Source organism: Pinus tabuliformis, chromosome Q, assembly GCF_031772625.1.
Source record: "Pinus tabuliformis cultivar Carrire ecotype Pingquan chromosome Q, CPIR1, whole genome shotgun sequence".
Lineage (NCBI taxonomy): Eukaryota > Viridiplantae > Streptophyta > Pinopsida > Pinales > Pinaceae > Pinus > Pinus tabuliformis.
In genome coordinates, this window is record NC_142296.1 from 52,046,906 (window position 1) to 52,059,062 (window position 12,157).

The following is a 12,157-nucleotide window of genomic DNA, read 5'->3' on the forward strand; positions in this document are numbered from 1 at the left end:
TTCCCACAATGAGGTGTGCATCTTAGGCAGCAACAGGTTTAACTATTAGCCTTTAAATAGGCCACATTAGAGAAGAATACCATGAGAAAAAACCATGGGTTAAAAAATACCATGGAAAAAAAACCACGGGCTGGAGAATTTCATGGTTTTTATTTTAATTTTTAATTTTATTTTGACCGAGTCAAAATGTTAAACATTACAACTCCTCTGCCATACTGGGCTGGATAGCGCATCTCGGTGCAACTAGTGATGACATTAAATGCTAAAAATTGTTTATAACACATAACCCACTGACAATAATGGTGAAACTTATTTAAACCAGAAAATGCTTACATTAAAGAGTTTAGGAACACACTGCATCATCCTTTACCAGTAAATGGAACATCCTGACATCCTCTCTTCATTTTATGCTCACAAATCCTGCTTCATCCTCATAGAAAACACTATCTTACAAATAATGTTGACCTGATTAAATAGTTTTGGAAACTAACATGAAAAACACGACGGTGCAATTTGGGGTGTTAACAGACCTCTTAAAAATCATAAAGAGCCTGTTATAAGTTATAACTATGCTCATGACAGAAATTTGATATCATGATAAATACGAGTGACGACATAAATACTAAAAGTTGTTTACTTTGTAACACAAAACCCACTTGATCAATTGCGAAACTCATTCAAAACAGAAAATACCTATGTTTGAGAGTTTAAGAACATACTGCATCATCCTTCACCAAGCCTTCCTCATCCACTATTTGCAAGATGGTTCGAACTAATGCTTGGTTAATGACCATCTCATTTAACTGCACAGATTTATCTTTACGAACTTAGATATCACATTGACTGTAATCTGCTCGGGAAAAACAGACAACACAAACACAAGTGGCAAATTAAAGATTTAACAGTTTGCAGATTGCTCTGGGATGCAGCTTACCATTTGACTGAGAGGCATAAATCGAGTGTACCACTCTGCATCTTCTTTAAGGGCAGCTTTCAGCATAGCCTGTAGTCCATCACAAAACTGCAGAAGTGCTGCAATGGCCAAGGCTTCCTTTCCATCTATTGCAAAACCTCTTCCCAACCGATCTATTGCAGATTTTGCCTTGATAATAAACATATTGGAAATTTATCCTCAGTTTGTATTGAGAGAATTACCATACAATCCAACTAAAGAGTCTAAATTAACAATCTTTACAAGTACAATTTAGTCAATTTCATACAGGACTCCAAGAAAAGATAACAACTAATACAATATTCTCCATGCAACCACAGAAAGAAAGAAATTATATTAACGTCCACAACTAACCAAAATGGGTCAATAGGACTTGAAAGTACAGCCAGCCATAGTGGCAATGCAGCAGTGCCAAGGCATCTCCTTGTTGCAGAAAATATTGTAAAAAAATTAAAAATCTGAAGTACAGGTGTAAACTCAAGAGCTGAATTATTAATAGATCTAAGAAACTATTACTATATTATAAACACCATTTAATTCCTATATAGGCATATATTATGGTAAACTCAATTGGTCAAGTCCCCGCCGTTAAAGCACCTTTCCTATTGAGAGGAAATCAGTTCAAATTCTCTCGACACCCTTAAGGTCAAGCTCTGTGGTTGGGCCGACAGGAAGTGATCCCTTCGGGTGGATCTACCTGGTACAAATATTCCATGGATGTAGCGATCACCAATCTCTAGGGTCCATGAACCACATAGAAAAAAAAACAATAAATGGCAATGTTAAAAATTTAAGTTAAAGTGACATTTATTTTACTTTAAGAATTTAACATTACCATTAATTAACAACATTTTGGTGCAAACTGAGAGTGAAACCCTTTTTAAAGAAAAAAATTTGGTCTTAAAGATTTCTAGAAATCTCATTAATTCATAATTAACCTTTGATTAGGCAATAAAACCAAAAATGTGGATCCCAACAATTACATAAAGGCAAAATCGAACAAATTTCATTTAGAAACGGATTGTTACAGATGTTGAAACATGTTTCAGTTTGTATGAAATACATTTCTGACATGTGAAATGTGTTTCGTACAAACCGAAACGCATTTTAGTCGTGTTTCAGAGTTTCCATACAAAAATGCAGCCAATACATAGGGAGGCGGGGGGATTTCATACAACATAGGTTGATTTGGTACCGAACCAGCCAAGTCAAAGTTTGACTCCGCCAATTCAATAACAAACCATCCCTACCAGCCGAGTAGCTACTAGACCCCACTGTGGCTAACTCAGTAAGGACAATTAAAAAAATTTATTAAAAACAAAAATCCAAAAACCTAACTCCTAAACCCTACCAATGCCAACAATTAATGGTGATGTTAAATTCTTGACGTAAAAGGAGGAAATGACAACTTTTACTTACACTTTTAACATTACCATTAATTGTTTCAAGATGTTTGAGACTAGTTCCAACCTCATCGAACTTGATAAGGAGTAACTAGAATTTCATATCCTATTCAAAATTCAGCAAACATAATAGTTTTCATAATCTCAAGATTGGTAGGACTGCAACATTTTCATTGGATTCTATCACGTGTGAGGGTATGGTCTTAGCATTTAATCAAAAGTACCAACCCCTTTATGTACCTTGATGTTGGTGGTATTGATTGTTGAACTCCTTTGTCATGGCCTTAACAAAAATGTACCTGTTACCACCCAAACTAGTAAGTCTTGCTAAGATCCTTACAAGATGCTAAGGTGGCACTATTGCTGCAAAATCTAGCAGGCCCAATGCAAAGCCTCACTAGGAAAGGGGCAAGACCTTTGTTGAAGGAAATGTAACTAGGTTTGGTCTTCATAAATGTACTTTTGATATTTGCATTTATTCAAGAAAAAGAAATATTATTTTTATAATTTATGTCAATGAGTTTCTTGCTCATTGAAATAGGTCTAGCACATGTTAAAGTGTTAAAGGTGAGTCAAATAGTCAAAAGAAAATATTGAAGACCTTAAGGGCATGTTACACTATGTATAATATTGTATAAGGTCAAAGGAATACCTCCAAGCCAAGTACAAGTCCTCTCCATGCAGCAATGTCCTTCAAAAGAGGCTAAACGATGAAAATTGATGAAGAAAATGTATGTCGGCCTACAGTGAGCAAGTCGGCCTAAAGGAGGGACAATCCTCTATAAATAGAGGTTGTCCACTCCCTCAAAAGACAACGAAAAACATCTCTGAAATCAGTGAAGTGAAGTAGCCGAAAAAGAGAAGGGAAAACCTTGTCTAAAGGGTCTCCTAGTGCAGCGAAGGAAGGAGGAGGAAAACCAAAGTGAAGAGGACTGTTTCTAGGGCTAGAAACAGTCACACGTGTGAAGAAAAGGAGGTCAAGTCTGCGGGTATGACAGCAGGGACAAAACAGTCCATGAACTAGTGTTGTTTGGGCTTGAAACTAGGCCTACAAGGCCTCCCAAGTCAAGCGAAGAAGCCTATCTCTCTAGTGAAGGAAAAGGACCCTAATTCTCTAGGGTTCCTACCATACGTGGCAAAACTAGGGTTGTTGTTCAGTCACATCAAGTTTGCAGACCTACCTCGAAAAATCTCACTGGATTTGATGAAAACCCCAGTGAGGAGGAGCTGGAGGAGAGTGAACATGAGTCAGCTCAAAAAACTAAACAAGACCAAACCCCATTGTGAAAATATGTTAACAGGCCTGAAGCAGGGAAAGGGGGTGGAACCACTAAATTTCATTGCCCCCATTGCAACAATAATTACACAGGTTCATACACCCGTGCCAAAAAACACCTCTACGGAAAAATGTCGTGGGATGGAGATAAACAAATAGGAATCAAAACTTACAGGTGTGTCAGCAGCAGATAGAGCCAAATACATAAGGGAAGAGGAGGAAGCCCAATACAAATCTAAAAAATCAAAGGGTTTCTTTAAACCAAGCTCACAATCACATGTACAAAGAACTCCTTCAGCATCCTCCCAAGGCAGTGGATATGGAGGCACAGGGTCACCAGCTTTAACGCGTAGAACCATATCAGATTTCCTTGATGAAAGGTGTAGGAATGATGTGGATTCAAAAGTTTACAGGTTTCTCTATGCATGTGGGATACCATTCAACGTTCTTCGCTCACCTTATTGGCACGAAATGGTTTCTGCCATAAATGATGTCCCTAAAGGATACAAGAGCCCTAGGTATGACAAGGCAAGAACTGTTGGACTTGATCATGAAAACGTAAAAATATCACATTCTTTGAATAGAATGACAAGTTCTTGCACTGACCATGGGGTGTCCATTGTATCTGATGGATAGACAAATGTAAAAGGCAAGCCATTGATAAATGTTCTTGTTTTGTCTGTTAGTGGTGCCATCTTTCTTTCAGCATATGATTACTTAGACAAGTTCAAGACCGCCATCAACATTGCAGAACCATTACTTGAAACAATTGACCGTTTTGGGCCATACAATGTCATCCAAGTCATCACTGATAATGCTCCTAATTGTAAGGCAGCGGGAGCATTTATTGAGGCTATATACCCCAACATATTTTGGTCCGGGTGTTTGGTTCACACAATGAACCTTTTGATGCATGATATTGTTAAGAACAAAAACGGACAATACAAATGGATTGGTGATTTGTACAAGAAAGGCAAACAAATGATAGAATTTATTACAAATCATAGCAATACCCATGGCCTTTTCCGCAGTCACTCAAGATTGGAGTTGTTGAAGATTGCGAGGACTAGATTTGGTAGCTATTACCTCACCTTCAGGCGCCTTTTGAAGGTAAGAGAGTCATTGGCTAACATGGTATCAAGTCCACACTGGCAGGTATTAAAGGAAAGGGCTACAAATGCAGCTGACAGGTAAGGTTTTGAACAGGTGGAGGAGGCCGCTCTTGATGGTATGTTTTGGGCACGTGTGAGGCAAGTATTGGATTTCACCAAGCCCATTTATCACATGATTCGGTTTGCAGATACAGATAAACCAGTGATTGGCGAGGTGTATGAGCAAATGGATACCATGTTGGGGCAAATAAAAGATATTGTTCATAACAATGATCCCAACTTGTACAAACTGATTCACGATTGTGTGTGTATACGGTGGGATAAACTTAATGTTCCACTACATTGCTTGGCGTATATCCTTATGCCAAAATACTACTCTACATCTTGGTTGGGCCAATCTGCACCAGGGGGTTGGTTTAGGGCCAAACCCCATATAGATGAAGAGGTATCTACAGGATATTTGCAAGCATTAGAAAAGTTGATACCTGACAGGGAGGAATGTGCTAGTGTGCGTCTTGAAATAGGCAGACACTTCAGTTGCACTAATTTGTTTGGTACCTTTCATGCAATGGAAGATAGAGACAGATTTGATGCTCTCACATGGTGGGAATCATATGGCGGCCACGGACTTTTGCCAAAATTGGCAAAAAAAGTTCTCTCACAGGTTGTAGATACTTCTGCAGAGAGGTGTTGGAGCACCTACAGCTTCATACATAATGTGAAAAGAAACAGATTCAATGAAAACTGGGCAGAAAGCTTGGTTTATATGCACTACAACTTGAGGTTGTTGAGTCATTACTGTGATCGGGCTTATGAGGATCCAACATATAAAATTTGGGACAACCACCCAGAGGATGATAATTTGGAGGATGGCACTATACATCTTGAAGAACTGGAAGCGGAACTTATAAGAGAGGAAGATGAAGCAACAACCATGCCACCTCCACCATCCAGTAGCAGTGCTCGAGTTCCGAGTCTTGTTCCTTTGCTGTCGCCGCCTCCATCTACACCCTCACATGGAGGGCATGTGCTTTCTGGTTCTGGTCGTCAGTCTGTGCGGGAGACTCCTAGAAGACCACCACAACCTGCTCATACATTAGACACTTCTCGTGGCAAGGGCCACATGTAGTAGTAGATAATAGATTTACAGTTTACTTGTCTTTTCTAGTTTCTATTAGTTTTCATAACTGTTGAGTCTTGACTCTTTCATATCATAATGATATTTTTTGTAAACAATATATGACTGTGACAATTTAAGTTTGAAGTTTGAAGTTGGCAATTATAACTCATTGGTAATGATTCTGAATTATGAATATGATGCTTCATGAAAGTTGTTTCATTTCATTTCATAATTCATTTTATAACATTTCATTTCATGTTAGATATTATTTCTTGTAATGGTTAAACTTAGCTTACAAGTACAACTTTGGTGATCAATGATGATAAATGTTATATATTGAATTTTCAATTTTGAAAGCTTGAAGTTGAAACTTTAAGATTGATGAATCATGATTCACGAGACTCAATATGTTGTATGTTACTAACTTGTGGACGTGGTTGATGAAGATTATAACTTCTAGATGATTGATGTTATATGGTTCAATGATCAATCTATGTTTTTTTATGTTTTTTATATCTAATTCATCATTCTACATGTTTTTGTTGACATATATGTATTAAAATATAAAAAATATATATATTATACAAAAAACGCTCTGGGATTCGCTCCCAACCCGGGAGCTTTTGAAAATGTCGCTCCTGCTCCCCGCTTCCAAGTAACACTGGTTTGGAGTATTTTTTTCTAGAAATTGTTTCTTGTATATTTGAAGTAATCAATCTGTGTAGTAAGATAAAAGAAATTCTAGAAAATAAATTAGGGTTAAAAGAAAAAAGGGGCAACAAAATTAGTTTTTTGTGTTGAAAAGAAAGAAACCCTAGTTGAAGGCAGATTGTGGAGAAATTCAAATTCAGAAATAAACCCTAGAAGCACAGTTTAGAAGCAAATTAGAAAGAAATGGCTAAAATGACGAATGCAAAGTTCGAGGTGGAGAAATTCACCGGCAAGAACAACTTTGCTTTATGGAAATTGAAAGTTAGGGATTTGTTGGTGCAACAAGGGTTGCACAAAGCATTAGACGAGGTGAAGAAGAAACCTATTGGCATGTCAGATTTGGACTGGGAGGACTTGGATGCCCGAGCTCTTAGTACCATCAGGTTATGCCTGGCAGATGAAGTTCTTTTCAATATAGTTGAAGAAACTTCAGCAGCAGGTTTGTGGGAAAACTGGAAACTTTATATATGACCAAATCGTTAACCAACAGAATTTATCTAAAAAGACAATTGTACAGTCTTCAGATGAAGGAGGGTACAAAAATTGCAGAACATCTAAATGTTTTTAATACACTTATTTGCCAATTTTCGGATATGGAAGTTAAATTTCAGGAAGAAGATAAAGCTATCACCTTGCTGTGTTCCCTGCCTGAGTCATGGAAACACTTCATTACCTCTATCAGTTTGAGCACAATTAAGCCCTTGGAATTTGATTCAGTTGTGGGAGCTTTGTTCGCTGAAGAAGTAACGAAGAAGTCCAATGTTGAAACCTATGCATCAGAAGCCATGGTAGCTAGAGGGTGGTCAAAATAAAGAGGGGAGAAAACAAGGGGCTCTTCCAAGTCTAAATCAAAGGGTAAAAAGTGTAAAGCCAAATGTTGGTACTGCAATAAAATTGGACACCTCAAGAAAAATTGTTGGAAACGGAAAGAGTCTGAAAGTCCAAAGAAGGAAGCAAATCAAGTTGATTCAGGTATGATAGATGAAGTTTTATCTGCTGAAGAATTATGTATGATAGATGAAACTTTACATGTATGTAATGTCTCTCAGAATTTTGAAAGTTGGTTGTTAGACTATGGTGCTTCTCATCATATGAGTCCACACAAAAATTGGTTTACTTCATATGAAGCTGTAAATGGTAGTTCTGTGTTTATGGGTAATAATGTATCATGTCAGACTGTTGGGATGGGAAATATCAGGGTTAAATGTATGATAACACAGTTAGAACATTAATTAGTGTTAGACATGTACCTAAATTGAAGAAAATTTTGATTTCTTTGGGAGTGTTGGATTCGGATGGTTACAAGTTTATAGGTCAGAATTGAGTGCTGAAAGTCTCAAAAGGCGCCATAGTTGTTATGAAAGCAAAAAAGGTCGGAAATCTTTACAGACTCAAAGGAAGTACTCAGGTCAGTGAAGCAGCAATTGTGTCAGAGAAAGAAGAAGAAGGTACTCGCCTATGGCATCAGCGATTGGGTTACATGAGCAAGAAAGGTCTTTAGGTACTGATGAACCGTAATTTACTTCCTGATTTGGAATCCTTAAAGTTGGATTTCAGTAAACATTGTTTGTATGGAAAATAGTGTAAACAGAGGTTTAAAACTGGAAGTCATAATAGTAAAGAAATTTTGGACCATATTCATTATGATCTGTGGGGACCATCTCCTGTTGTATCGTATGGAAGTGCTTTATATTTCTTAACGTTTATTGATGATTTCTCCCGAAAAGTTTGGCTCTTTATGTTAAAAAAGAAAGTTGGTATATTCAATGTCTTTAAACAACTTAAAGCAGTGGTAGAAAAAAGAACAGGAAATCAATTAAGTGTTTAAGAACTGACAATGGTGGTGAATTTACTTCTCTAGAATTTGAACAATGCTGTAAGAATGAAGGAATTGTTAGACATAACATTGTTGTTTATACACCTCAGCAAAATGGTGTTGTTGAACGTATGAATCGGACTCTTAGGAAAGAGCCAGAAGCATGATCAACAATGCTAACCTGCAAAAGGAGTTGTGGGCAGAAGCAGTATCCATTGCTTGTTATTTAGTTAACAAATCACCTTCAGTAGCAATAAATTGTAAAATTCCTGAAAAAGTTTGGTCAGGTCAGTCTTGTGATTATTCACATTTATGGATATTTGGTTGTGATGCCTATGCTCTTATTCCTAAAAATCAGCATTCAAAATTAGATCCAAAATCGAAATGTTATGTCTTTGTTAGGTATGACTATGCAGTGAAAGGATACAGGTTGTGGGATCTTAGGTCACGGAAGATAGTCATTAGTAGGGATGTAACATTTGATGAATCTTCTCTTTTAAAATCAAATGTTGAAAGAATTGAACAGGAACAGGTATCGCCAAATCAACAAATTCAGTTGGAGGCTAAACCTTTTTTCGAAAGACGAAAGGAAGGAGAGACTTCTGGAGGAAAAGGTGATGAAGATACAAAGGAAACTATTGAAGTTTTTAAACCAGTTCAGCAACCAGTCACTCTAAGAAGGTCTACAAGGGAAAGAAAAACTCCCAAAAGGTATGAAGATTCCACTTCGTTTTTTGCTTTGATTACTGAAGATGCGGAACTTTCTTGTTATCAGGAAGCAGTAGATGATACGGATAGCGAGAAATGGAAAACCGCTATGGAAGAAGAAATGGATTCCTTAGCCAAAAACAGTACCCGGGATCTTGTAGAACTTCCTGAAGGGAGAAGTGTTGTTGGATGTAAATGGGTCTTCAAATTGAAATGATAAGTTGATAGAAGTATCGAAAGGTATAAGGCAAGACTGGTAGCAAAAGGGTATTCTCAAGTTGAAGGTATTGACTTTCATGAGATTTTTTCACCAGTTGTAAAACTTGTTTCTATTCGTACTATGTTGGCACTAACTGCATTACTTAACCTTGAGTTAGAACAGTTAGATGTTAAAACAGTCTTTCTACATGGTGATTTAGATGAAGAAATATATATGGAACAGCCAAAAGGTTTTGTACAAGATCGCAACAGAAGATTAGTTTGCAAGCTCAGGAAATCATTGTATGGCCCGAGGCAGTCTCCCAGGCAATGGTACAAGAAGTTTGACTCCTTCATGGTGAGCCAAAATTTTATTAGAAGTGAATATGATCATTGTGTATACTTCGAGAGTTTCAGTGGCATATTCATTATCTTAGTTTTGTATGTTGACGATATGCTTATTGCAAGCAAAAGCATGGAAGAGATCAACAGGTTAAAGGCTCAACTCTCTAGGATGTTTGATATGAAGGATCTTGGAGCAGCAAAACATATCTTGGGCATGGAGATACACAGAAATAGGAAAAATGGTAAGCTTTGGTTATCACAGTAGAAGTATGTGGAAAGAGTACTTGAAAAGTTCGGTATGAACAGTGTGAAACCTGTTAATGTTCCATTAGCTTCCCATTTTAAGCTTTCTTCGGTTTTGAGTCCTAGAACTGTTGAAGAAAAGTAGTATATGTCACATGTACCATATGCAAATGTTGTAGGCAACTTAATGTATGTGATGGTATCTACAAGACCTGACATTTCACATGCAGTTGGAGTTGTTAGCAGGTTCATGACAAATCCAGGTGCAAAACATTGGCGAGCAGTGAAATGGGTGCTTCAGTATTTAAGAGGCACAAGTGATCATTGCTTCATCTTTAATGGTAGTGAAGAATCAGTTTGCGGATATGTGGATGCTGATTATGCAGGTGATTTGGACAAAAGGAGGTCTACTACAGGTTATGTCTTTACACTTGTATGTGGAGCAATTAGGTGGACGTCAAAGCTTCAAGAAATAGTTGTGTTGTCCACTACCGAAATAGAGTATATAGTTGCTTTAGATGCCAGTAAAGAAGCAATCTGGTTAAAGGGTCTACTTGATGAGATTGGAAGGACACAGGAGAGAGTGAATGTATTCTGTGACAGTCAGAGTGCTATTCACTTGGCAACAAATCCAGCTTATCACAGCAAGACCAAGCACATTGATGTAAGGTATCATTTTCTAAGACGTGATCGATGGCGGAAAAGTAGCTCTCAAGAAGGTCCATACACAAGAGAATTGTGCAGACATATTCACGAAGCTAGTTACAGTAGAGAAGTTGCGATGGTGTTTGGCTTCTCTTGGCTTGCAGAAGAGATGATGAATGGGCATGGGCAAGGGATTAGGAAAATTGTTGTCAAGGTGGAGTTTGTTGAAATGTGACAACAAGACATGTAATTATGGGTAAAATCTTAGTAATTACTACCAGTTAGTTTTGTAACGAGATTGCTAACTAATAGCAGTTATGTAACGGAGGAGAGGCTCTTATAAAACTGGTGAATGCCCGAGATCATGTAATCATGGAGAATCATTCTTGATTTAATAAAGATCCAATCCCTTGCCCCGTGGATGTTTCCTTGACACACTGTCAAGGTTTTACCACGTAAAATCTTGTGTTTACTTGTGTGTTTTTCTTTTTTGTTTCCATTCAAGATTAGTTTCATTTCTTTCTTGCTTAAATTAACTGCTCGAACCAACAATCCCATTGTGATCAAATACTTCTTCCCTTCAGCTTAAACTATTAAATTATGCAAGTTGTGGTGATAAAACGTAATTGATAGCCCTTTCAAAGATGATTTGATCTGATGAAATGGGAAGTACCTCAACGGCATTGAGACCGCTGAAATCGAAGGTGCTGCCAGAATATTTCAACAATTCAAAACCTGCATCGGTTTCCGAAAGGAGAGCTTCGCTTTGTTCTGGGCTCAAATGTAACGAACACAATTGGTCCTTCGAAAGAAGAAAAGAATGTATTCCTGTTATTATTATTCATCTTCTGCAACAACGGACGTAACAATATTGATTGCATTGAACTTGAAAAGGGAATATACAAGAACACCTCACCTTAAGGGCTTCTTTGCCTAATTGTGTGCCAGCAAAGGCAGCCACGGCCTCGCATAGCTTGGGCCATTCCAATAATCTCAAACTGTCGGTAAAATTGGCCGAATACGAGCCAGATTTGTCCGCTGCTTCAAAATTGATATCCTTAGGCCTTCCATTTAACTTATTGTATACAAAAACGAGTCGATGGTACTTGCAGAGATTTGGCTTTCGAAATCTCCACTGTAAATTTGATTTGTAAAAACATTGGCGGAGTGAGGACGTGGTAAATGGGTGCTTTGCTGTGTCAGAGAACTTGGAATGAAAAACGGAGCATGTCGATGTGTGAGTAGACGCAATTGAATGCATTGTGCGATGTGGAAGAGAGAGCCAAGATTATGGATATGGTAAGCAGAATTATTTATAGCAGGTTGGAACCACACCGAGTCACAATGGAAGATGAAAGATGGGTTGCTAAGGTTGTGTACTCATATATATATATATATATTTATTAAAAAATAAAAGCCATGTTTTTCATTAGGATAGTACTAGCAATTGTCTCTGAAGTGCAAAGATACAGGGAAGGTATGAAAATTTTGGGAAGATCGTCTTTGATTTAAGATATTTAATTCTAGAAATTCATGATTGGTGTTTTGTTATCATGTTAGGTTTAAAGTGAAATTGATTTTTAAGCAACTTTGACAATGAAGTGATTTGCAAAAGGTTGTTTTTACTT

At 37.5% G+C, this 12,157-nt stretch overlaps 1 protein-coding gene across 3 annotated transcripts in view; it reads right to left on the reverse strand.

Moving 5' to 3' along the window:
* Window positions 1–11,872, reverse strand: part of LOC149218261 (uncharacterized) — a 505,532-nt gene extending 493,660 nt beyond the window's left edge. For 2 of the 3 annotated variants that reach the window (XM_089383871.1, XM_089383870.1), the window contains exons 1-4: window positions 11,446–11,872; window positions 11,203–11,331; window positions 935–1,102; window positions 720–803 (exon numbers count right to left, since the gene is read on the reverse strand). In XM_089383871.1, coding sequence (XP_089239997.1) covers window positions 720–803; window positions 935–1,102; window positions 11,203–11,331; window positions 11,446–11,790 — 726 coding nt within the window. In that variant the 5' untranslated portion in view covers window positions 11,791–11,872. The remainder of the gene's footprint in view (window positions 1–719; window positions 804–934; window positions 1,103–11,202; window positions 11,332–11,445) is intronic. The other variant, XM_089383872.1, reaches the window with a different exon arrangement.
* Between the last annotated feature and the right edge of the window lie 285 nt (window positions 11,873–12,157).